Source organism: Xiphophorus couchianus, chromosome 7, assembly GCF_001444195.1.
Source record: "Xiphophorus couchianus chromosome 7, X_couchianus-1.0, whole genome shotgun sequence".
NCBI lineage: Eukaryota > Metazoa > Chordata > Actinopteri > Cyprinodontiformes > Poeciliidae > Xiphophorus > Xiphophorus couchianus.
Window position 1 is genome coordinate 24,332,565 of NC_040234.1, and position 26,410 is coordinate 24,358,974.

The 26,410-nt window shown below is 39.4% G+C and overlaps 1 protein-coding gene across 1 annotated transcript in view; it reads right to left on the reverse strand.

The window, feature by feature from the left end:
* The window catches only part of LOC114148589 (transient receptor potential cation channel subfamily M member 4-like), a 95,532-nt gene that overhangs the window by 63,460 nt on the left and 5,662 nt on the right, over positions 1–26,410 (reverse strand). The window contains exons 2-4 of the mRNA XM_028023973.1: positions 4,353–4,414; positions 2,889–3,066; positions 509–689 (exon numbers count right to left, since the gene is read on the reverse strand). Of these exons, the coding sequence (XP_027879774.1) occupies positions 509–689; positions 2,889–3,066; positions 4,353–4,414 (421 nt within the window). The remainder of the gene's footprint in view (positions 1–508; positions 690–2,888; positions 3,067–4,352; positions 4,415–26,410) is intronic.

Below are 26,410 nucleotides of genomic sequence, written 5' to 3' on the forward strand. Positions count from 1 at the left end.
CACAGGAGAGTGAAAAAAGTTGCATTGTTTGTGAGCCACATGTTAGCCTATCCTTCACCAGATAATCTACCCTCCCCATACCAAATGTGTTAACTTTTGACTTAAAGATGGATTTAAGCTGATGGCATAATTTGAATAATTTTAGTTTCAGTTGTCCCTGTTGTCCAGTAGACTTGCACTCTAGAAAAAGAATCCACTGATATCCTGGATTCATTCAAACTAATTTATACTGTAGGTATAACGTGGCACTGGTTTGCTTAGTGTCCATCACTATTTACACTCTTGTTCAAAATGCAAATTTAAAAAGCGTTGTTAAAGGATCCAACATCCATTAAATCCCAACATTTAGGCTGACTCGTCTGGTCCTAGAATAATACATTAAGCATGACATAACTGCCAGTCCTCCTCTGACCAGTCAACACAATTTTGAATAAAAAATAAATGTATTATTAATCAAAGTTTCCATGTTAAACATAAGCTGGATCCATGCAGCGTGATGCCTTCTTACCTGTACTCTGTGCAGCCCTAACCAGCCCTTTTCTTAGGATATCTCTCACCCACGGCTTAATCTTCTCATGTCCCTCACCTCCCACCACTGATACCACGAGGTTGGGGGAGGGTAAGCCCCAATGTTCTGTCATCAGAGTGTAGATGACCTGTGGAGGTGTGTCACATGATAGCCGCAGAAACTGAAAAAAACAGAATAGTTTTAACCCACTATTGGATGAAGTAAATCTCTCATGTAAAAAAAAATAATAGGGAAACAAACTTCAACCCAGGACTAATTCTGAGAATGAGTTCTAATTGTCTGTGATGGATTGGCGACCTGTCCAGGGTGACCCTACCTCTCGCCCATTGACCACTGGAGATAGACACCAGCACCCTTTGCGACCCCACTAGAGATAAGCAGTGTTGTATAGTAACGAAGTAAAAATACTTCACTACTTTACTTAAGTATATTTTGGAGTACTTCATACTTTCCTCGAGTATGAAAATTTTTGATGACTTTCACTTTTACTTCACTATATTTCCGAACTTAATTGCGTACTTTTACTCCGATACATTTTCAATGTGTGGTTTAGTTACTCGTTACAAAAAAGCGAGAGAGAGAAACGCAAGTGTTTTGACCCCACCTACTGATTAGCAAGTAGCAAGTAGGCTACCGAACAAAGTCCGTAGCCTACTTGCCTGGGCTTGTTCATCACCTCCAATAGGATACACCTGTTTCGCTTCTCCCATTAAACACAAAGCAAGTCTCGCAATCAGCAGCAGCTACATGGAGGAGGAGACGGAGACCACAACGACTGCAACTACGTCGGACACGGCTCCAGGGGAACCACCAGCTGGTGATGAGAGCCCATGGCCTTATTTAAACACAATACACTCTTTCGTGGGTGTTAAAGATTTGTCGTACCGCATGCAGTTTATGTTATTCCTGCCCGAAGATGTGGAAATTCTATCTTACAAAAACTCCTCGTCCAACTTGAAGAAACACATCGAGGTAACTTCTTATGAAATGGTTATAATCCTCCTATTTCAGTAACTATAGCTTGGTCACTAGGCACTACTGTATTGTGAAACGTTGACCATAAATGAACTTTGTTTGGCATTGTTTCAGTTCCACACGTGGTGTATTTAGCTTAGGCTTAATGTTGACTGTAGCAGGCTACCTAGACTCCTCTGTTCAAGGGGGGGCAGAAGCCATAGCGATAGCAATTTAGACTAAATTTAACGAATATAGAAAAGGCATGCAAGTTCAAACCAGGTTTACAGATGCCAATAAGCTGCATTTCCCTCCCAATTCTTTTTTTCTTTTGCATAATGACCAGTTGTGTGCACCACCTACTGACTGTAGCATTGACTGATTCACTGATTTGTGAAGTAGAGTAATCATAACAGCTCTTTTTCTTCATGTTGGCCGCATTTTCTGTACTATTTATTTTTCTCATTTTCAGCACTGACCTTACTTGAAGGGAAAACTTAAGGCTTACAAAAACTTTGTATTTTCTGTCCTGGAGGGTATACTAAGAAGCTGGTTCAGTTGTAAAGCAGGTTAAGTTAACCTTGTGCTATAGGTAAAGCACCTAATTTTCTTAACTAAATGATGCCTGCAAGTATATCTATTAGCAGGTTTAATTTTGCCTGCACTTGGTTGTGTACATTATTTTAAGTGTATTTGACAAGTTTACCAAAATATAAAAAATGTCATTCAAACTGCATTTGCTTTGTTTTACTTTTTACTTGTACTTTTCATTACATTACTTGAGTACATCCATTTTTACAGTAATTTCCATACTTAAGTACAAGAAGTTTCAGATACTTTAAGACTTTAACTCAAGTAACATTTCAGTCAGTGACTTGGACTTTTACCAAAGTCATATTTTGGAGAGGTACTTATACTTTTACTTGACTCTGAGATTTCAGTACTTTATACAACACTGGAGATAAGTGTGTATGATAATGGATGGATAGAGTTCTAGTAGTTTGCTGCTCTAGAGAGCAAACTCACAGATGTGAATTAAACATTGAAAAACATAATCAATTAAACAACTTTTGCTTCCCAACATTGTGGAAAGTTTAAAATAGTGAGTCATATGGCACAGGCATCTGGGTAGGATTTTAGAAAATTTCTGTCTTGTTTATCAGCATATAAAAAACATAATTTTTTTATATAGGTGGTTTGAAATGTATATTTTGTATAGAAAATGAATGCTGCTCTGCCATTATTTGATAGATCTGACAATACGCACTAGGCTGAGTCACTTAATATTATCTAGGAGCAGAAAAAGAGCTTTAATCTCTGCCTGTGCCAATTGGATAAAGTGACATTAGCCCACTCAGTCTGTGTGTATGAATATTTGTGTGTATACTGAGACAAAACTACACACATGGCTTTGTCTGCGTCCAGCTCCAGCAAACTCCAACTCTCCAAAAGCATCTGTGGGATATTCAGACGAGTGCTGCTGGCTGTCCCACTGGGTAACAATTGCTGCTCCGAAGTAGTCTCCTGTTGCCACGGAGTCGTGCAATTCTTGCACTCCACCACACTGACAGAGCCCACTGTTACTGTCACATAGAAAAAATATAAATCTGTTATTCTGTGGCTGATACAGCCTCCCATCATGAAGAGCACAGAGTTAATAATAAACCTTAGATCAGGCATGATCTAAACATGTTTATTTATGGATAAACTGTCCACATTCTGAACAGTATATGGAAAGTGATGTGAAAAATATAAAACGATAAAAGATTTTTGGCGTAAACAGAAAAAACTGATGTTTAAAAAAGTAAATGATGTAATTCATATTTAAAAGTTGTGACACGATGTTGTACCAACAGTCATTCCACGTCACGTGAAGTGTGACGTGAAATAGAAATAATGCAATGCCTCAGAACATTTATATAAGTAAACATCTAGTGTCTGTACATTAATGTACATCATTCCTCCGTGAACCATCTGTAGAACCCGCTTTCACTGCAGTTAGAGTTGAAAGTATTTTAACATGTACAGACTGAGGATTTTGCATTAATCTTTGCAAGATAGGTTAAAGTCAGTCAGACTGGATCAAGGATGCCTGTGAACAATTGTCACAGATTCTCAGTTGGATTCTCAATTCCAGTGCACTGATTTAAATGACAGCATTTACTCTTCTGCATGCATTCATGTCTTTCAGAAGCCTATTAATCATAAATTAACTTAGTTCAGGTGTGTGACATCAGGGAAGCACTTCAAAGAAGGAAGAAAGTTCATGTTTATTACATACCAAGCAGTGTGCTCTGAGGACAAGGAATACTAAACAATTTCATTCCATACATCAAGCACCAATGGTTTGTCTATTGTATGTTGTTGTTACTGTTATTTTGTAAGCCAAACATAGAGAAATAAGGGGGCACCTACTGTAAAAGATAAAGGCCAATTTGCTGATGAAAATGATAACAATTTGGAAATATATATCAAGTTTTGGAACTCATCGGCGGAGATTTTTTTAACCTGTCAGAACACATGTGGATTTGGATTATAGAATTTACAAGCAAATTAGAAATTCTTTACCATACCTATGGGGACTTTGAAATCAAGTAGAATAAAAGTGCTTTTTTGATTAGCTTGCATAGTAAATATTGTGAAATACAAATTTGATTGAGAAGATCAGATAAACCATAAAAGAATAAACTTTTACAGCTTACCTAATAATAATAATAAATGATTCAATTAACTTTTGATGGATTTTTTTTCACTTTTCTTTACAGAAGTGTTCTGACATGATTGCTATGAATGACACTCATTAAGAACACTCTAAACCAAAAACTCTATAGTAAAACATAAATTAAAATAAAAACTAAAAGAAAATTACCTCAAAGTGTTTTCAACAAAAGTTGTGCACACTCTTTTCTTGATGGTCTTGGGAATCCAGCTCTATGAACATAAAGACAATGATTATTGTAAAAGAAAGATTTCTATGATACAGCTAATTAGTCTTTATTGTTGAGCTCAGTGTTTCTAAGTATAGAATAATAACACAGAACCCTGAGATACATTTTAAAAAGTAGAGCCATTTTAAAGAATGAAGTAAACCAAAACGATGTCCAAATTGGTGCAATGTTACAGTTAGGAATGCATTTCAATTGCTGGTTTTCTCAATTATCCTCATGGTAGACAGAAGTTGTTTTGTTCAATGGTACTGGAGTCAGACCAAAGTGTGGACAGGAGCTTGGGATCCTTATAAAGTGCATATTTAATGAATAACAGTTGTGAGCTGTGAGGGCAAGGAGGGCCTTCTCTGCTAGCCCTAGAAAATTGAAAAAACAAAAAAAAAACAACTGTAAAATATTATAATCATATTTAATTTTATCTATATGTAGCCGGGGCATTTTGTCCCCGGAAGTATACCCATATGCGAAAGATGCTGTGACAGAGCGCAGCTGACTCGTTACGGAGGCAGGTAACTGGCACTCAGATTTGAAAGTCCGTTAAAAGTGCCAATTTGCATTAAAGTGTCATATAAAAAAATAAGGCAAAGTTGGCAGTTTTAAGGGGCTTTTTTTTTTTTTTTTAAACATTTATTTATTGATTTTAACAGGAGAACAAGAAACATGCATAACATACATATATTCACTTACAAATACTTAGAATGTAGACCTAGACCAGACGAAAACCCAAAGGGCATATACACAGGGTAGACAAAAAAAAACAAAAAAAAGGGGTTGCAGCAGACCCTCAATTGACCAACCGACATAAACATCAATTTGACTCACCATATGGCCTGTTAACCCACCTTAGCCTTCTCCCCCTCAGGCGAAGAAGGAGCAAGTAAATTTTAAGACACAGTTACTACAGCTTCAATTAGGCGAAGCTAGACAGAAACTTCATCTTGCAAAACAGAAACAGAGGGAGGCTCAAGCTATGTTAACAGCTGCTGCTAAATTAATTCCTGTTCTGCCTCAAGTTCCTGCTGCAGTGGCACAACCTGGTCCGCACATCTATGTTGCTCCGCGCTGGCAGCCTGGTGTTCAAGGCTGGCGTGGGGGAAGAAGAGGAGCCCCCGCATGGTCGGGTGTGCGAGGAAGAGGTGCACGAGGCGGGAGACGCAGAGACAGGTGCTTTTATTGTGGCAAGGAGGGCCACTGGGTTCGGCAGTGCCCTCACTATACACCAGTTCCAGCACAGACCGCCGGACCGGACGCCACGACAACCTCCGAATGCTGCATTACTTCCGCAACATCTTGGATAAGAGTTAAGTAAATAAAACCGGTACCAGATAACGGGAAATTATTGGTTGCTGTTAAATTTTAACATAGGTTTGACATGTCTCTTTTTAAACGTGCACGGTATTTAAAACAGGTTCCTGAAGACTAGAGTTTAAAATTAATTAAATTGAACCATGCAAAATGTTAATAAAACATTGGAAAATTCCTGAAGCTTCAGTAAAATTTGATATAAATTTCAGTAAAATTTCATAAAAATTACAGTAAAATTTGATAGAATAATGACCACAGACTGACACTTGGGGACTGATGAAATTTTGACTGACTATAAAACTTGGCCAGATGTTTTGTGTTTTGTGTTTTTGTTTGTGTTACAATTCATGTTGGTGGGGAAGAGTGTGTGATTGGAGATGGAATGCCACTTGGTATTTTGTCTCATATAAATACAACGAGAAGGTAAACAGCTCCTCTGTCAGCCTATGTGTTGAACTGGACTAAATTATTCAAATTAGGCCATAACAGCAGTAAGTGTGACCTGCTGTGTAAAGATTGGAAGGTTATTGAATGATAGAATCCTGATAAAATAATACATCTGAACAAATTGAAAGCATAAATTATGGGTTCTAAGGTTAAATGAATTAATAGATGACTAAATGAACATAAAGTGAATAAATAAATAGCTAAATACATGACTGATTAGGTAGAGAAATAAATAAAATAAAAACTGTGTATAGAATTATGCACTACAATAGTAGATAAAACTGTTGATTATTCCTTCTAGGCTGTGAAGGTCGTGGTAAAATAGAATGAAATACAATTAGCTAAAATAGGACTTTTTTCATGAGTTGAGAATACAGACAAAACAAAGATCTTTAGAGAAATGGGCTCGAACTGTAAGAGGCATTGCTCAGATAACAACAAACTGCAGTATGCAACCGATTCTAGATAGTTTCACAATCAGTCCTTTTAAACTGACCAAAACTTTAGGATAGATAAAATATTATTAAATCTATAGGACTTATTGATAATTAAGACAGAATAAATTAGAAGTAACTCTCTTGTTAAATAGAAATTGATTAAATATAGAAAAGTTTGCTAAAATTTACAAGATTTGAAGGATAACATTAAGTTTGAAATAACTTATGGGTTAATGAAAGAGGATCTGGTGGAACTATTGTAGAGAATAATGTAGATCAGGGGGACTTGCAGCAGCTCAGCAGGAGAGCCACAGAGCTGGGCTGTAACTTCTACCCCACTAGATTCAACTAATTAACATGTGAAGCCTCTTTGCATACCACTATTTTTTAAGTGCAAAGCAACCCCCACTTGCAGCGGCTCAGCAGGACAGAACTAGGAGCTGTAATGCAAATTACTTTCTCTCCCATTACTTAAAGTACCTTCTGACAAAACTTCAGACTATAAGTTACACTTTTAGTAGTGGAACAATAAAGGTACTCCAAAAAAAGGTTTTTTATTTAATTAACTTTTTTCCTAAGGAATATAGAGATTGGCTGTTTAAATCTTGGGGTTTTGCTTGGCACTGTAGATTATAGGAAGTTGTAGAGAGTCACTATCATTACATTAGGCAGGATTTTGATGTAGTTTGGTTTCCTACACTTCAGTGAAACATATTCTTTTTATTGTAGATAGTTTAAGCAAGCAACTACATAGTGCATAATGACATAAAGTGGTACATGTTGAATGTAAGTTTTTAGCATCAGAACACTGAGTCTTAATTGGTAAACATGCTTTGTCAAACTCTAGTGAAAATTCTTGAAGAGTTTGTAAAGTTAATTATTTGAGAATCATAAGAGTAAAGTGACATACTGAATTTTAAAACTGTGATGTGAAGTGTTTTGGGAAAATAGAGTCGTCTTGAAGGTTTCATCATGCCGAAACAAATTGTTCTGTTGTTTTGAAAAGTTTACCTTTTGGGAAAAAGGCAGCATTGAATATGGGTAGAATTTCTCAGGTAACATAATAAACCTGTTTCATCAACATCGTTATTTAACATAGTAGAAATTGTGATACATTAGCAAGTAATGTATCATCAGGGGGAAGAATATGTTATGGGTTTATCTTTTATATTGCTTAATTAGATTACTGAAACTTATGTTATTTAAACAAATTTTTGAAGAACATGTTTGATCTGTGTTACACATAAAAGTGAAAGGAAAGATATGGTCTGGTGAAATATGTGCTTATTTTGAATGGATTTGAGTTATTCTTCATTGAAAGATGTTCTGACAATGGGCTAAAGTATTTTGAAACCAATAGATAACAAATTTATAGCGATTAATGAAGCATATTTTGGTAAATTAACTTGGGAAATAATTATAGAAATTAAAAATATTATTGTGTTGGCCATTTTCAGAGCATTAATTAATGTTTTAAGAAATGTTTTGAAGAATCTGTTATTGATTAAAGTTATCACTAATCAGTAAAAGTACTGAGGTGGGTCTGAGATGTGGGATTATAATGATTTTTCTAAACTTGATTTTTGTTTTGATTTTCATCCATTTAAAATGACTTTGAATACAATTTTAAATTCTACTCCAAGTAAAAGACCTAGGAAAAATTGGTATATTTTGAAAATGTCTGGATTTGTTAAGTTATACATTGACACTATAATTTCTCCAGGTCTAACTCTTTTGAATTTTGTTTAAGGAAAGCATGTTGACTGTTTTAGACAAGGCAACCAGTAAGATCTAGTTTGTTCTATAAAAGTAATTTAAACTGGACTGTTTAATTCACACTGATATTCATTGTTTTGATGGTAAATGTAAGCTTTACAACTACATTTTTAAGCTTTTGTTATTATTTTGTTTAATTTTATATTACAAGATTGGTTTCAAATGAAGATCTGCATATGTTTGACATTCAGGGAAAGCGCTAATTTAGAACCTTGTCTTTTGAAGCAGGTGATTACAGGGTTTTGGTGTTTTCCATTTGTTGGCGGTGGAGTATATAAAATAATAGAAACGTAGATTGAAGGGATCACATCCACCATTTAATGAGCAGAACTGGACAAGTAGGAGATAAGGCTTTACGTGATGAGTTGCTCATGGCTTTCTACATACAGACTGGCCTGGAGTTCAGAGCTCCAGGCAGGACTCTGGACTCTGCAACACAAGCTGTTGTCATTCGAGGAGGAGTGTGACTGCTTGGAGAAGCGGTTTCACACTTACTTCGACGATAGCAGCCACAGAGCCACGAGCGTTGGAGAATTCACTCGGACACACAGTGAATTGAAGATATTTGTGATGACTACACAAATGAATGATGCCTTTGGAAAATCTGATCTCTGTTTTGTCATTACAGTTTGCAGCTGTTTTTCTGGTGCCCTGTGGATGTGGTCTCCTTCAAAGTCTGCGTTCTTTGATAAAAGATTAAAGTAACTCCCCTAATGGAAAATGACAAAGCCAAATTTACTTTCTTTACGTTAAGCCATTGTTTGATTATGCTGACACTGATGACGATGACACTAGAGAATGTTCTACTTATGTTTCTGATGCTAATGAAACTCCGGTCGATGATGCAATGTCTGTTTTAACAACCTGTGATAGGTGATGTCACAGGATGCAGTTTCCTCACAAGGAGATTTCACCTTCTCCTTAAAACTCGCTGTTATATTGGCATAATAATCCAATTTTCAGTGAGCAACGGCCGCTAAGGTGGAAACCTGAGGTTTCCGACCGAGGAAGATCAGGCTACAAGAGGATCGACATTAACTTTTTATTGCGTGTTTTCGTTCTTTGCAAACTCTGAAAAGGACTTTCGTTTCTTTTTTTTTGCGCGCATTTTTTGAACATTTCCTGACGAAGACTTCATATTTTGTTTTTTGAGAGACTGTCGACGGACATTGGAAAAAAAACAAAAAAAACAGAAAAAGACGAGCAGCAGATTGTAATTTTGTGTGTTTCTCATTTTTGACAGATTGTAATTTTGTGGTGAATGTTGTCTTTTAAGTTGCAGACCATTTCTTACTAATTTTTCTATGTATGTCCCTGTTTTATTTTTCGTTTCATACTTTGGGTTTTTGTTTGTCCTGTGTTTTGGTTGTATTGTGATAATTTTGTTTTATGATTTTATATTTTTGAAAGGATAAGTTTTTCTTACCCTTGGGTTTTGTTTAAAAAGGGGGACTGTATATAATTAGGCTACGTCACTCTTTTTTTTTATTTTTAGTTTTTTCGTTTTTTTATTTTTATTAGTTTAATGCATAGTTTTGGTTCTGTATTAGAAGGCTTAATCAATTTTTATTGAGGTCTGTTGAGAATTTGTTTTGGGTTTAAGCAGGATTTGCTTAAGACTTATTATTTGGGATATTATAATTTAATATAAGTTTAGTTGCAGTTGTTTCATAAATCTAGTTAGCATTTGATAGTTAGTATCTGGTTCAAAACTGACTATTGTGGACCCTTAAATGAATGGACTCTATATCCCATGATGCTTTTGAACTGGTAGAAGAAGAACTTGGGGTTAGAGGAAGAAGTGAGCTGAGGACCGTTGGGTTTTTCTCCGAGAAAAGAGCTGTTAGCTGAATGACTAAACTCTGTACGATTCGTTCATCCCTTTTTTATTCACTAAAGTTCATCTGAACAATCCATCCGACTCCTTTTCGTTTTTTAATCAGTCGAATATACAACATTTTTGGTGCCGAAACCCGGGAAGCAGGAGACATGGCTGACAAAGATGGAAGCGGTATGGAGCGACAGGACGGTGGAGAACAGCATATTGAAAGAACAAGTAGAAAGCGCCGGACAATACGGAGTTCTACTACACGACTACTGAACCAGATTGATAGTGAATTATTAAAGGACGACCCGGACGTCGGACGAGTGCGGGAAATGTTGGCTGTGCTAATGGCAAAGGGGGACAGTTTAAATGAGCTGAACCGCGCCATTGAGGAGCACACTCCGCTAGACGAAGTGGAGGCGGAGACGGAACTCGTAGAGGAGTATAACGACCGCATCATCAGTACGAACGAACGTGCAAACCGAGTGATGAGGACGTTAGAAACTGTGAGTACGGAACCCCGACAGGCGCGAGTGAGTGAGAACAACGCAAACTCCACACAGCACAGTAATGCTACCGTGAGGCTGCCTAAGCTAATAATTGACAAATTCAACGGAGATGTTAGCTTATGGCAAGAATTTTGGAGCCAATACGAGACGGCTATTCACAGTAACGAAGCTCTTTGTAAGCGAGAAAAGTTTACATACATGAAGACTTACCTCACAGGCACAGCTGCAAAGGCTGTAGCAGGGCTAACTCTGACAGACAGTAACTATGACGCTGCAGTTAAAATACTAAAAGGCAGATTTGGAAGAAAGGACTTAATAATAAATGCTCACATGTCAAAGCTCCTGAATTTGACTCCTGTAAAGAAATCCTCTGATGTGAGTGCTATGAGACAGTTGTATGATGAATGCGAAGTTCAAATTAGAAGCTTGGAGTCACTGGGAGTAGTGTCAGACACATATGGAGGCATGTTATGCCCAATACTGCTCCAGATGATGCCAGAGGAACTGGCTCTTGAGTACAGCCGTCAGAGGGGAGACCAGGATGAGTGGAAGGTGCATCAGGTGCTGGAGTTTCTACAGAAAGAAGTTCAGAGTAGAGAGAGAGCCTTGCAAATGATGAGATCATATAATGAAAAGCAAACCCTGCCTGGTCCCAGATTATGCAGTAAATCATATGGATTCACTGACAAAAGGCAAAGGAAACCAAGCATGACATCAGCAGCTGCACTCCATACTGCTAATCAAAAGACTCAAACCTGCTTCTTCTGTGATAGCGCTGAACATAAGGTCGAAAACTGTCCAGAACATGGGGTGTCAGCACGAAAAGAGAAACTGAAGAAGCTTGGCAGGTGCTTTGTGTGTTTAGGACAGAAACACATTGCAAGGTTCTGCAGATCTAAGAGTGGGTCATGTGCCAGATGTGGCGGCAGGCATCACATAGCTCTTTGTGATAAAAATGAGACCCCACCCCCTACAGTCTCTACCAATATGGAAACTGTTATTTCCTCTGTAATCCCCCAAGTTGAGGAAACCAAGCCTAATAGTGAAAACACTGTGCTGCTACAAACTGCTAAGGCATGGGCGGTTGGACCTACCAGCAGGAAGATGGTGCGTTGCCTATTAGATGGAGGAAGTCAAGGTAGTTTTGTACACGAGAATGTTGTCAGAGCACTGCAGCTACCTGTCACAAAGCAAGGGACACTTATGCTTCATACATTTGGCTCTTCAGCTCCCACCCCAGTTGAACGCAACACAGTGAAGCTATGCTTGGAAAATGTGTGGGATACAGGACAGAGCATTGAAATAGAAGCAGTAGTGACACAAAAGGTTTGTGCAGCAGTGATGAAGGTTCCAGGCGAACATGTGCGCAATGAGATGGAAAGGCGAGGTCTCCAACTTGCAGATTTCCCTGGAGAAGATAAACCTGAACTTTCTGTGCTAATCGGCTCTGATTATTACTGGCAAATAGTAACAGGCCGTATAGAGAGACTAACTAAGAGTTTGGTGGCTCTTGAGAGTGCCTTTGGTTGGGCAGTCCAAGGCCCAGTGGCAATGTCCAGTTTGTCAGAGACAACATGCATGCACATTCAACTCAAGGAAGACATCCAGATTGACAAACAGCTCCATGCATTCTGGGAGCTCGAGTCCCTGGGAATCACAAGCGAGAAGCCAGAGAGCCCAGAAGATCTGGAAGTGTTGCAACGGTTTGAGGAAACTTCCACCTTTAAAGATGGACGTTACCAAGTGGAGTTGCCATGGCGACAACCTCACCCAGCCCTCCAAGACAACTACCGCATTGCAAAACAAAGACTGATGAGTTTGAAAAGAAAATTAAAGAAAGATGTTGTCCTGTACAGCAGATACCACGAAGTAGTGGAGAACTATCTAAAAGAAGGAATGGCTGAGGAGGTGCCAAGAGAGGAAATTGCTGCAAAGAAGGTGACATACTATCTACCTCATCATGCAGTGATAAGAGAAGATAAAGCAACAACTAAGATAAGGGTTGTGTTTGATGCTTCTTCTCATGAGGAGGGAAGCCCATCCCTGAATGATTGTCTTATAACAGGCCCTAATTTAAACCCAGACCTGATGAATGTTCTGCTCAAGTTCAGGCTGCATCCTATTGCCTACATGGCAGACATTAAAAAGGCATTTCTGCAAATATCGTTATCAGAGAGAGACCGTGATGCAGTGAGATTTCTGTGGTTCTCAGGACCACCCACTGATGACACAGATGAACATTTGCTGGTGCTCAGAATGACAAGAGTGGTGTTTGGAGCTTCATCAAGCCCATTCTTACTAGCAGCTACTATAAGAAAACATCTGAGACAATACCAGTCAGAACAACCAGAAGTGGTAGAAACCATCAACTCATCTCTCTATGTAGATGACTTCATTTCAAGTTCCAGTAAGCTGGAAGAGGCCTTCAGAGTGACTACCACAACCAAGAACATTATGTCTGCTGCAGGAATGGATCTATGTAAATGGATAACGAACTCGGCTGAGCTCAAAGAAATGTGGCAAGGAAGTTCAATGGATTGCACTACACAACCAGAGACATGTGGATCAGTGTTAAAGGTCCTGGGCTTAGTGTGGAGACCAGTAACAGATGATTTTGTGTTTGACCTCAGAGGATTGCTGGACATTCTAAAGGAGAAAAGGAACACAAAGAGAAGTGTCCTGCAATCGTCTGCTCGCATTTTTGACCCGTTAGGCTTCTTGACCCCTTTCACTATCAGAATTAAGTGTCTGTTTCAAGAAATGTGGGAGAGAGGAATAAAGTGGGATGAAGAACTGCCACCTGATTTGTCCAAGAAGTGGCAGCAGTGGTGTTCAGAGCTCCCTCAACTGCACCGGTTGACAATCCCACGATGGCACAAAATGGACATGCAACAACTGAACAGTCAGGATGTAAAGTTACATGTGTTTTGTGACTCAAGTGAACAAGCCTACAGTGCAGTCGCCTATCTACAAGGAAAAACTAAGGAAGGGGAAATGAAAATGAGTCTGGTGGCATCCAAATCCAGAGTGGCTCCACTTAAAAGGATGACACTGCCACGGCTGGAGCTAATGGGAGCCGTAATAGCTGCCAGGTTTGGGAACACAATCATTAAAGCTCTTCAACTAGACCAAACCCAGCTAACTTTATGGACAGACTCTATGATAGTCCTGCATTGGATTCGAGGCTCTGCTGGCAGGTGGAAGCAGTTTGTTTCCAACAGAGTTACAGAAATCCAGTCTCTAACTGATCCACAGGCATGGTTTCATTGCCAAGGGAAAATCAATCCAGCAGATCTTCCCACTCGAGGGTTGTCTGTCCAAGAGCTGATCCAAAGCACATTGTGGTGGCATGGACCTTGCAGACTAACATTACCTGATCAGTCAGAAAACATCCAGGAACCTGTTCGGGAAGATGAGATGAGATCTGAAATGAGATCCAAACACCAGGTTGCAGTACACCTGGTCAATCAAGATGCAGAGTACTTAAAACCAATGTTAGATCTGGAAAAATACAGCAAACTAAGAAGAGTGTTCAGAGTGACAGCCTGGATAAGGAGATTTATCAGAAATGCCCGCTCCAGAGAAAAAATCAGTGGTGAGCTGACAACAGAAGAGTTGGACAAGGCAGAAAAACACTGGATAAAAGTGACTCAGATTCAGTATTTCAAGTCAGAAATTGATATTCTAAAGCAAGATAAATGCCTCAACACTGACTCTAAAATTCAAGAACTGAAACCATTTCTAGATGAAGATGAGCTGCTTTCTGTTGGAGGAAGGCTGCAACAATCTGAACTTTCATACAGAGAAAGACACCCATGGATTTTGCCTGGTCATCACAGATACACAGAAATGTTGGTGCAGTGTCAACATGAGAAAATGATGCATGCAGGTATACGAGACACCTTAGTGCAAACTAGAGAAAGATATTGGATTGTGAGAGCACGCCAAGTAGTCAAGAAGGTTGTCTCAAGATGCACATTTTGTAAGAAATTCAACGCCAAGGCAGGACAACAGACTACTGCACCACTGCCAAAAAATAGAATAACAGAATCTCCACCATTCAATGTCACAGGTGTGGACTTTGCTGGGCCGCTCTATGTAAAGGAACAAGGTTCCATGAGAAAATCATATGTTGCACTGTTTACCTGTGCTGTAACTAGAGCAGTCCACTTGGAGCTGGTTTCAGATCTGTCCACAAAAAACTTTCTGCTGGCTCTAAAAAGATTCATCTCAAGAAGAGGTTTGTGTAAAGTGGTCTACTCAGATAACGCCATGACATTCAAGAGAGCTGAACAGGATTTAAAGAAGCTCTGGGAGAGCATTAAAGACCCACAGCTGCGAAACTTCTTCTCTGAGAAGGGCATCACCTGGAGATTCATTGCTGAACGAGCATCCTGGTGGGGAGGATTCTGGGAGAGACTCGTCAGGTCAGTAAAAGTGATTCTACGAAAGGTACTTGGCAGAGCAAAACTAAATTTTGAAGAAATGTGGACGACCCTTACTGAAGCAGAGGCTATAATAAATTCTAGACCTCTGACATACATGCACAATGAGGTGGATGAGCCACAGCCTCTGACACCTGCTCACTTCTTAGTGGGTCAAAGACTCACTAGTTTGCCTCCAAGAGCATTCCCAGCTGATACCAAGCAGCCAACAGCAACCAAGGAAGAGATGACCCGGAGATGGCGGTACAGGCAAAGACTCATGACCAACTTCTGGAATCGATGGAGGAAGGAATACTTGTTGGACTTAAGATCAGCGCATCGTTGCGACACCCCGACGCCGTCCAAGCTGCAGGTGGGAGACATAGTGCTCATTGGAGAGGACAAGACTCCGAGGCAGAGCTGGAAGCTGGGGAGAATTGAAGAACTGTTTCCAGGCCGTGACGGACTGGTGAGATCGTGTGCTGTCCGATCGACAGCTGGGACTGTATGGCGGAGACCAATCCAACTTCTATATCCTTTGGAAATTTAGATAAACTGTTGTTTATCGGGGGGGGAGGATGTTGAGAATTTGTTTTGGGTTTAAGCAGGATTTGCTTAAGACTTATTATTTGGGATATTATAATTTAATATAAGTTTAGTTGCAGTTGTTTCATAAATCTAGTTAGCATTTGATAGTTAGTATCTGGTTCAAAACTGACTATTGTGGACCCTTAAATGAATGGACTCTATATCCCATGATGCTTTTGAACTGGTAGAAGAAGAACTTGGGGTTAGAGGAAGAAGTGAGCTGAGGACCGTTGGGTTTTTCTCCGAGAAAAGAGCTGTTAGCTGAATGACTAAACTCTGTACGATTCGTTCATCCCTTTTTTATTCACTAAAGTTCATCTGAACAATCCATCCGACTCCTTTTCGTTTTTCAATCAGTCGAATATACAACAAGGTCTTTGATGAAGACCTCAAAAGGGGGACTATTAAGGAAAAATGATCATTTTTAGTGCTTAATACAGTTAATCTTACGACATGTGTTAAATGTATATTCAGCACTCTTATTTGGAACAGTTTTCTGTTGAGCAGATGAGCAGGCATTCAGACAAACAGGGGCCAAAATGCAGATCACTCAATGGAGTCTCCCCGCTGTGAGGCGAAGCCATAAAATTAGCATTTTCCTTGGGAGACAGAGACTTTAGATTTCACAGGTATCTGTGAGGTCTTATCTCAGGATCGTTCTGTACTTAGAATGACCGTGGGAGCCACGGGGGGGTCAGAGCGCAGCGGTTTGCTCGAAGACAGATGGCCTTTTGATCTTTGCCGTAAATTAAGGGGAGTTCCAAGTTTCTCTGAGTGCTTAAAGGAGTTTCCAGTTGGTCAACAAGAGGAACGCCTTGAGTGCATAAATTAAATAAGTTTTAGTATAAGATTACGCGTCAGGAGAAAAAATACAGAGAGCGGCCACCATTTTGCCTTTTTGCATTGGCTCTCTCTCCAGGGACGCGTCTTTGCCTTTTTGTTTGTCTTTGTTTTGTGCTTGTTTGTCTCCCCTTGTCTGTCTTTATTTTTATGACAAAAATGCATATCTCTGTTCCTCTGCAGTTTTGTTGTTGATTGCTTTGTATGAGATTAAACTCTGTGATCTGTGACGTCAACATGCTTTGTTGTTGTTTTCACTTTAGAGCACGCCGCCACTTGCTGAGGATCCCGGGAAAATTAAAGAGGAAAGAGCCAACGTTTTGTCCAAAGTTAACGTTATATTATCCTCTTTTTTTACAGGCCTTATAGCCATCCCTCTTTCCATCCACCAAGTTGGATATCATTTTGGCACAGCCAAGTGTAAAAGACAGACCAGACCACCCAAAATTTATCAAGCTTATTCTTAGTAAAGTAACTGATTTTCTCAAGTGCAAAGTAGAACGTCATTTGTGTGGTCCATTGTGAAATTCCACATAATGTCCTTTTCTTCCAAGAGAGTGCAATGCAACGTTTAGCTTCCAAAAAGGAGACATTAAGTAAGGATCTCAAGTTGTTTGGGATAACAAAGTCTTCAGGATAAATATTCAAGATACACATTTTAGGATCCAAAGGAACCTTTTTACCAATCATCTGACCTATCACAATCAATACATCTTTCCAAAACGCTAACACTCAGGGATACGCCCACATGCAATGAAATAAAGAACCTTTTTGGGAAGTACATTTAATGCAAGTGTCAGGAATATTAGGGTTAAAATTATGCAATTTAGCTGGAGTGATGTATTGCCTAGTCAGCCATTTGTATTGTAATAATTTGGAATTTGTGTTAGCAGATTGTGTATGAATCGAAGTGCAAGCTACTGACCATTCCTCACTCGACAAGTTCTCTCCCAAGTCCGCTTCCCATGCTTTTAGGATATTAGTCGAAGATTCTTTACAATTGTCAACCAACAAGGAATAAATTAGAGACACCTGTCCTCCGTCATATAGGTGACTTACAATAATGTCTTCTAGTGGAGACAAAGAGGGCAGATCAAGATTATTTTGTTGCTTGGATAAAATTTAATTCCGAACTTGAAGATATTTATAGAAATGTTTAGTAGGAATGTCATGTTTGTTTTTAAGCTCTTCGAATGACATAAATACTCTCCCTATAAAAAGATCAGATACCTTAGCTAACCCCTTGGCAGACCAGAGTTTAAAACCTGGGTCTGCTCTACCTGGACCAAAGTCCCTGTTTCCAAAAATGGGTGAGAACTGGGATAGCTGTTGCTTTTCTCCCAAATAATCAAGTACTTTTTGCCAGACAAGCATTGTATTTTTCAGAAAAGGGTTTTTTGTTTGTTCAATAAGTTTTTTCCTGTCTGATGAGTACAAGTATAAGTTTATAGGAATAGAGATATGCTGGGACTCCATTGTAACCCACGCTGGGGGCTCTCTGGAAATAGAGTAAAACATAGCTGCCCTGATCTGGGCTGCCCAGAAATACCATAATAAATTTGGCAATTGTAAACCACCCCTGTCATAAGGTAGATATAAAAGGGACAGTCTCACTCTAGGACGCTTACCGTTCCAGATGAAGTTGGAAAAAGTTTTATTTATCTCCTTAAAGAAGGAGAGGGGAGGGGAAAGTGGAACTGATTGGAAAACGTATAGAAATTTTGGCAATATTGTCATTTTTATGATATTGACGCGGCCTATTAAGGAAATGGGTAGTCTGGACCATCTTTCTATTAATTGCATAACTGATTCTGTAAGGGGGTTATAATTAGTTGGAATGATATTATGTATTGTAGGGGTAACTTTAACACCTAGATAGGTAAATCCTTGTTTAGACGCTACATATGGAGTTGAAATTGGAGGATTGAGACGTTTGTTTTCTGATAGGTACAGTATTTCAGATTTAACATCATTTACCTTATATCCTGAAAAAATTCCAAAAGACTTAATTAAATCAGTTATTGCGGGCACAGTGTTACCCAGCTTGGAGCAAAACAGGATTATGTCGTCTGCATACAAGGCTATATGGTGTTCTAAGCTCCCTAATCTTATACCAGTTATATTATCGTGTTTGCGAATTGCCATAGCTAAAGGTTCGATGGCCAATGTGAACAACAGAGGAGAAAGGGGGCAGCCCTGCCTTGTTCCACGTTTCAATTTAAAGGGAGATGAAGTTAGACCATTGGTTAAAATTTCAGCTTGTGGGTTAGAGTAAATTAGCTTTACCCAGCTAAGAAATTTCCCTCCTATGCCAAAGCGTTCCATAACAGCAAACATATATTGCCATTCTATCCTGTCAAAGGCCTTCTCTGCATCCAGCGACAGGATGGCATTGTCTGGAACTCCAGATTTTTCAAAAATTACATTAAACACCCTTCTGATGTTGTGAAAACCCTGTCTTCCTTGTACAAAACCATTTTGATCAGGGTGAATCAACATGGGTAAGAGTAGCTCCAACTTCCTAGCTAACACTTTACACAAAATTTTAACATCATTATTAATAAGAGAAATTGGCCTATATGAGCTACATTGAGTTGCAGGTTTACCTGGCTTCAGGAGTAGGGAGATGATTGCTGTATTAAGTAAGGGAGGGAGAGATCCTTTACTAAAGGATTCCAGATACATGTCAAGCATAGGAGGTATCAGTTTGGATTGAAAAATGTTATATATTTCAATTGGGATTCCATCAGGCCCTGGGCTTTTACCACCTTTCAAACCGGATATAGCCTCAGATAATAATTGTGCATTGAGCTCAAAATCAAGTGAGTTTAAGGATTCACTATCTAGGGGAGTAAATTCTAATGAATCCAAGAAAACAGTTTGTGCATGGGGAGCTAGGTCTGAGTAATCTGAGCTATACAAATTGTAGTAAAATTTTGAAAACGTGCTGTTTATTTCTTTTAGGTCAGATGTAAACACACCTTCAGCTGTTTGAATTGAGTTTATTGCTTTATCTGTTTGTTCCTGTTTGATACGCCAAGCCAACAACTTACTAGCCTTCTCACCTTGTTCAAAATATGATTGTTTCAGTCTCATTAAACTTTTAATTGCTTTATTTGTAGACAGCATGTTGTATTTAGCTCTTAACCTAAGAAGTTCTGTGTTTAGTTGGGTTGAAGGATTATGAAATAGTTGTGTTTCTGTGCTTTTAATAGATCTATCTAGTTGTTCCAATTCTTGTTTGTTAGTTTTATGCTTGAAGCTGGTAAAACTGATCATTTGGCCTCTTAAGAAAGCCTTAAAGGCCTCCCATCTCACTGTAGCCGAGGTTTGGTGAGTGTTCAATTCAAAATACATATCTATTTTTGTTCCAATAAATTGTATGAAATCTGGGTCCCTAAGCCAAATTGATTGTAGACGCCACATAGATGAAAAGGAAAGATTTGGAACCCTAAGGCAGAATGACACCTGAGCGTGATCAGATATTACTATGCTGTCATGCCAACTATTAGTAATGTGTGGAACTAGATCAGCTGAGACTAAATAGTAATCAATTCTTGAAAATGTTTGGCAAGTACCAGAATAGCATGAGAAAGAAAACTGATTAGGATGCATATTTCTCCATATGTCAACCAAGTTGAGTTCTTTTATAAAGTTAAGTAGTTCTTTCCTTGTTTGAGCATGAGAAACGTCTTTGCCTGTTGATCTATCTAACGTTGGAATGAGCGTACAGTTAAAATCACCTCCTATGATGTACCCTCCAGGAAGCGACGCTACAGACAGAAACAGGTGTCTAAAAAAAGCAGGGTTATCATTGTTTGCCCCATAAATATTGACCAAATTTAGTTTCACAGACAGAATCACACATTGTACAATTAGATATCTGCCATATCGATCCTCAGTTACATTGATGAGCTGGAATGGCACCGAGCTGTGGATTAGTGTGATTACGCCCCTCGAGTGTGAGCTAAAGGAAGTGGAAAAAACCCGACCATGCCATCTTCTCCTCACTCTACTAACACCATCAGGGGTCAAATGAGTCTCCTGGAGGAAAACTATCTTAGCCTTTAATTGTTGAATCCTTTTCATCACCTGTCTCAGTTTGACAAGTTTATTCAGACCTCTTACATTCCAAGAGGTGAATTGAAGGTCAGAGGCCATCAGAAAAATGGAAAAATTATTTCAGCCATGGCATGTGTATTAAAGAGTGAGCTGCAGAGGGAAAACATGACAGATAAAGACAAGAAAATACAAACACAACAAACAACAATTAGACAATAGGGTGTAAATCCCCAAACGAAGTACACCCACCCAACCCACTGAGAACACTTCCCAAGGAGCCATCCAGGCTCGGCCATGAAGCCCTGCTGGTCCACCCCAGCACTCATGACGAAGAGGAACAGCATATAGAGAAATCCCATCAAACCGCAGCCCTCAGAAAATCAGTAATGAACTTAACAACCAATAAACTATAATGAAAATAAACACACATTTGCATGTCTTAACCTTAGTTACCCTAACCATATTGTAAATTGACCATGTGTATTAAACACAAAATAGAGCTGCGTTAATAACCATTATAAACCATCAAGTCAAAGAATTGAAAAGATATGAATATAGAAGTGCACTTACAGATATGTGACCATATTTGCATACATAGTGAGATAGATTAGATAACGTCATATAATTGTTCACCTTTCTTGGACCTCTACCTGGTTCGTAACCAGGTTACGCTCCCGCTGGAGCTGCAGGACAAAGGACTCCGCTTCTGCTGCCTTGTCAAAAGCGTGACGTTTCTTCTTGTAGGTCACCAAAAGTGTGGCCGGGTGAACAACACCGTAGCGCAGCTCCGGTAACTCCAGAGAAATAGAAGACAGATCCTTTTTCACTTGGTCAAATATCTTGCGCTTTTTCAGAAGTTCAGCAGAAACGTCCGGGAAGAACATGACTCTGTTATTCTTCAAACGTATTTCTCCCCTCGTCCTGGCAGCCTTCATGATCCGGACTTTGTCCGCGTAGTTCAGCAGCTTCATGACCACCGCTCTGGACCGTGTCCCCGCAGCGTCAACCCGCCCGACTCTGTGTGCTCTCTAGTGATGGGATTTTCGGCTCCTTTTCGAGATGCGGCTCTAATGGCTCTTCTTACTGTGGAGAGCCGGCTCTTTCGGCTCCCAAACGGCTCCCCATATATATTTTTGACATTATTAATTAATTAATAGCTTAAACCTAATTTTATAATATTTTGTTTCATTATTGACATTGTTAAGCACTTATGATGAGTAAAAATGCCGCATAACAATGCTATAGCAATACCGATGCGTGTGATGTCCGCATGTGGCTGTGCAGGTTGTTTGTCGAGCCTGCAGATAGGAAATGCTGACTTTGCACAGTCTGCACTCTGCCCTGGAGCTTGATGTAGCATTAAAATGAGTCCAAATCTTGCTCCGTTTTCTGTCACTCATTTATTTTCACCTATTCAGTTCTCACACTGACTCCCCTTCTTTCTGTGCTTCTTGACCGCTGAGTGAGTGTCTGTACATAAACACCTGCCGACGAACGCTATACAGCTTGGCCAACTGCCTGCCGTTTCCACAAAAAAAGTGGAGATAAACTTTTTTATCTCCACTTTTTTCAGTGTTTTCCCGCCACATTATTAATTGAAACTATGTGTGATTGGTCAGATGTGTGGAGCACACGCTTGACATAAGGGCAGTGGACCGACCGAGGGAAAAAAAACTCTCTGCTCTAGCAGAAGAGCAAAACGCGAAGGAGAGGGAGAAGGGGGAGGAGAGACAGCGAGGCACCGCAGGACAAAAAAAAACGATGTGGGGAAAAACTATCGGCTCTGGCACTTGCAGAGCACAAGCACAACGACAGGGAGGCGGAGAGACAGCGATATACTGTAGAAAAAAACCCGGCTCCCAAATAGGATCCTAAAACGGCTCCCATTGTGGAGCCGGTTCCAATCGTTCACTTCAAAGAGCCGGCTCTTAGAGCCGGATCGTTCGCGACCGACACATCAGTAGTGCTCTCTCTATGATCAGCGGGATCGGGAACGTTTCTGCACCAAGCACCTCAGGCAGCCATTTCTCCAAAAATGCACACATGTCAGAACCTTCAGTCTCCTCAGGGAGACCGATAAGACGGAGGTTGGAACGGCGACTACGATTTTCCAGGTCGTCTATCTTTAGTTGCAGAGCTTCAATGGTAGTTTTCGTAGCAGTGTTATCGGCTTGCAGGGAAGCAATAGAATCCTCGCTAGCGCTGATTCTGTCCTCCGCTTGTGTAACACGCGCGGCAACAATTCTTATATCCGATTGCACCCCCTGGATAGCAGTTAGCAGGCTATCAAATCTCTTCACAAAGTCATCTTTCATCAAGTTAATAGCCGCCACGAGGTCACTAGAGCTACCTGCTTCCATGGCCGCCAGACCATCACCATCTGTGACTGTGGATTCGTTGTTGACGGGAGGCATATCCGAAGAGCCACTGCCAACTGGGGGAGAAGCTGCCCCGTCGCTGAAGGCCATGCTAACGCTAGCTAGCTTGCTACTCCTAGACTGTTGCGCTGGGCTCAGCATAGACGTTATTAAAGCCTTTTTGGAGGTTGGTTTTGAGTTCTTTGGTGCCATTTGGTCAGCGATAACTAGTACAGTTAACTAAAGAAACGAAAAGCAAGATAATACAGGTTGTTAATTTAGTTTTTTAGAAGGAAATTGGAGAGGGCTCCACCGCACGTCCGTTCAGCACCACGACATGACCGGAAGTTTAAGGGGCTTTTAATGCAATTTTTAAAACAACTTTGCATTAAAAGTGCCAACAGTCATAGACATTTATAACTCCTTCATGTTTATAACAGGTGTTATGTGATGTTCATGACCAGTGTTGTATAGTAACGAAGTAAAAATACTTCACTACTTTACTTAAGTATATTTTGGAGTACTTCATACTTTCCTCGAGTATGAACATTTTTGATGACTTTCACTTTTACTTCACTATATTTCCGAACTTAATTGCGTACTTTTACTCCGATACATTTTCAATGTGTGGTTTAGTTACTCGTTACAAAAAAGCGAGAGAGAGAAACGCAAGTGTTTTGATCCCACCTACTGATTAGCAATTAGCAAGTAGGCTACCGAACAAAGTCCGTAGCCTACTTGCCTGGGCTTGTTCATCACCACCAATAGGATGCACCTGTTTCGCTTCTCCCATTAAACACAAAGCAAGTTTCGCAATCAGCAGCAGTCACATGAAGGAGGAGACCGAGACCACAACGACTGCTGGTGGCTCCAGGGGAACCACCAGCTCGTGATGAGAGCCCATGGCCTTATTTAAACACAATACACTCTTTCGTGGGTGTTAAAGATTCGTCGTACCGCATGCAGTTTATGTTATTCCTGCCCGACGATGTGGAAATTCTATCTTACAAAAACTCCCCGTCCAACTTGAAGAAACACATCGAGGTAACTTCTTATGAAATGGTTATAATCCTCCTGTTTCAGTAACTATAGCTTGGTCACTAGGCACTACTGTATTGTGAAACGTTGACCATAAATGAACTTTGTTTGGCATTGTTTCAGTTCCATACATGGTGTTTTTAGCGTAGGCCTAATGTTGACTGTAGGCTACCTAGACTCCTCTGTTCAAGCGGGGACAGAAGCCATAGCGATAGCAATTTAGACTAAATTTAACGAATATAGAAAAGGCATGCAAGTTCAAAACCAGGTTTACAGATGCCAATAAGCTGCATTTCCCTCCCAATTCTTTTTTTCTTTTGCATAATGACCAGTTGTGTGCACCACCTACTGACTGTAGCATTGACTGATTCACTGATTTGTGAAGTAGAGTAATCATAACAGCTCTTTTTCTTCATGTTGGCCGCATTTTCTGTACTATTTATTTTTCTCATTTTTAGCACTGACTTTACTTGAAGGGAAAACCTAAGGCTTACAAAAACTTTGTATTTTCTGTCCTGGAGGGTATACTAAGAAGCTGGTTCAGTTGTAAAGCAGGTTAAGTTAACCTTGTGCTATAGGTAAAGCACCTAATTTTCTTAACTAAATGATGCCTGCAGGTATATCTATTAGCAGGTTTAATTTTGCCTGCACTTGGTTGTGTACATTATTTTAAGTGTATTTGACAAGTTTACCAAAATATAAAAAATGTCATTCAAACTGCATTTGCTTTGTTTTACTTTTTACTTGTACTTTTCATTACATTACTTGAGTACATCCATTTTTACAGTAATTTCCATACTTAAGTACAAGAAGTTTCAGATACTTTAAGACTTTAACTCAAGTAACATTTCAGTCAGTGACTTGGACTTTTACCAAAGTCATATTTTGGAGAGGTGCTTATACTTTTACTTGACTCTGAGATTTCAGTACTTTATACAACACTGTTCATGACGCTATTATGTCAGTCCTATCCACTCCCTGTCAAATAAAGTGTTACCAGTTTTGGATAGTTCTGTAGCTTTTTTTGTGTGTGTGTAATTCCTCATCTAGCACTGGGGAGGGGTGCAACAAACTGTTTTGTTGTTATCAAAAGTGATTTGCAGTTTTTCCCAACACTGGTCCTCAAGGCAAACTGACCTGCATGAGTGCAATTCAGCAAAACCCTGTTAATCAGCCATCAATTAAAATCATGTGTGCTGAATTAGGGAAATGCCTAAAACTTGCAGGGTAGTGTGCCTTGAGTACCAGTGTTAAAAAACACTGGATAATACGTTGGCATTTCAGTCATTAGAATTTGACCACAAAACAACATTGATTCAATGACATCTTTTGAACGTTACTTATTTGGCTAGAATTGGATGATTGTTTGATGCTTTATCCACCATCAGTCATCAACATTAACCGTAAGTTCAACCTTTATGATCATAATTCAACATTGAATTAACATCTTTTGCAAACAAGCCAACAGCTAAGTGGCTGTGTGGTTGGGACATCCCACTCATGTAAATAGTGGGGGTGGACCGCTTCACTCCTTGTAGCAAGTTGTAGATGTTTTTGTGTCAATATATCACACACAAATATATCACACACAAACAGTCAGTAATATTTTTTATGGACAAGTAAGAAAATGTACAGAAAGGAATCACCACCCTTTCTCCCGAACAGTGCTTAATTTAAAACGTGATCATTCCCCGCTCAGGAATAAAATGCTCTCACCCACAGCTCCGATATCTGATCAATAGATGTTGATCTGTCAGACATCGGCATTTCATTCATTAAATTTCAACCACAAAACAACATTGATTCAATGATATCTTTTCAACATTGGTTACTCTGCTACAATCGGATGATTGTTTGATGGTTGATCCACCGTCAGTTGTCGACCTCAACAAAAAATCAACTATTCTGACTATAATTTAACTACAATGAACATAAAAAGCACTAAAAAATACCCACACAAAGTACGCAGAAATACTAAAACAGAACATTCAGTCCATTACAATTTTATGTTGTCTGAATTTTCAGGCTTTATGTTTATTTTGCGATCATTAAGAAGTGATCCCCTGAACACTCCTGGTGGTTGATTAGCTCATTTAAACACCTGCTCTACTGATAATCTGTCCTAAATGCCTTATTTTTGTAAAGTTAAAAAGTTAAGTTACGGCATAGTAACTTACCAATTATATATGTATATATATATATATATATATATATATATATAGGTTTTTTTGGTTTTTTTTGGTTTTGTTTTTAATTAAAACTTTTTACTGACCTGTGAAATGTGATTTCTTTGGACCTTGTTATCTTGCAGTAATAGAGTTTACAATTAATAGCAAAACACTGTGTCCTTTTTTGAAATTCTTTGCTTGAT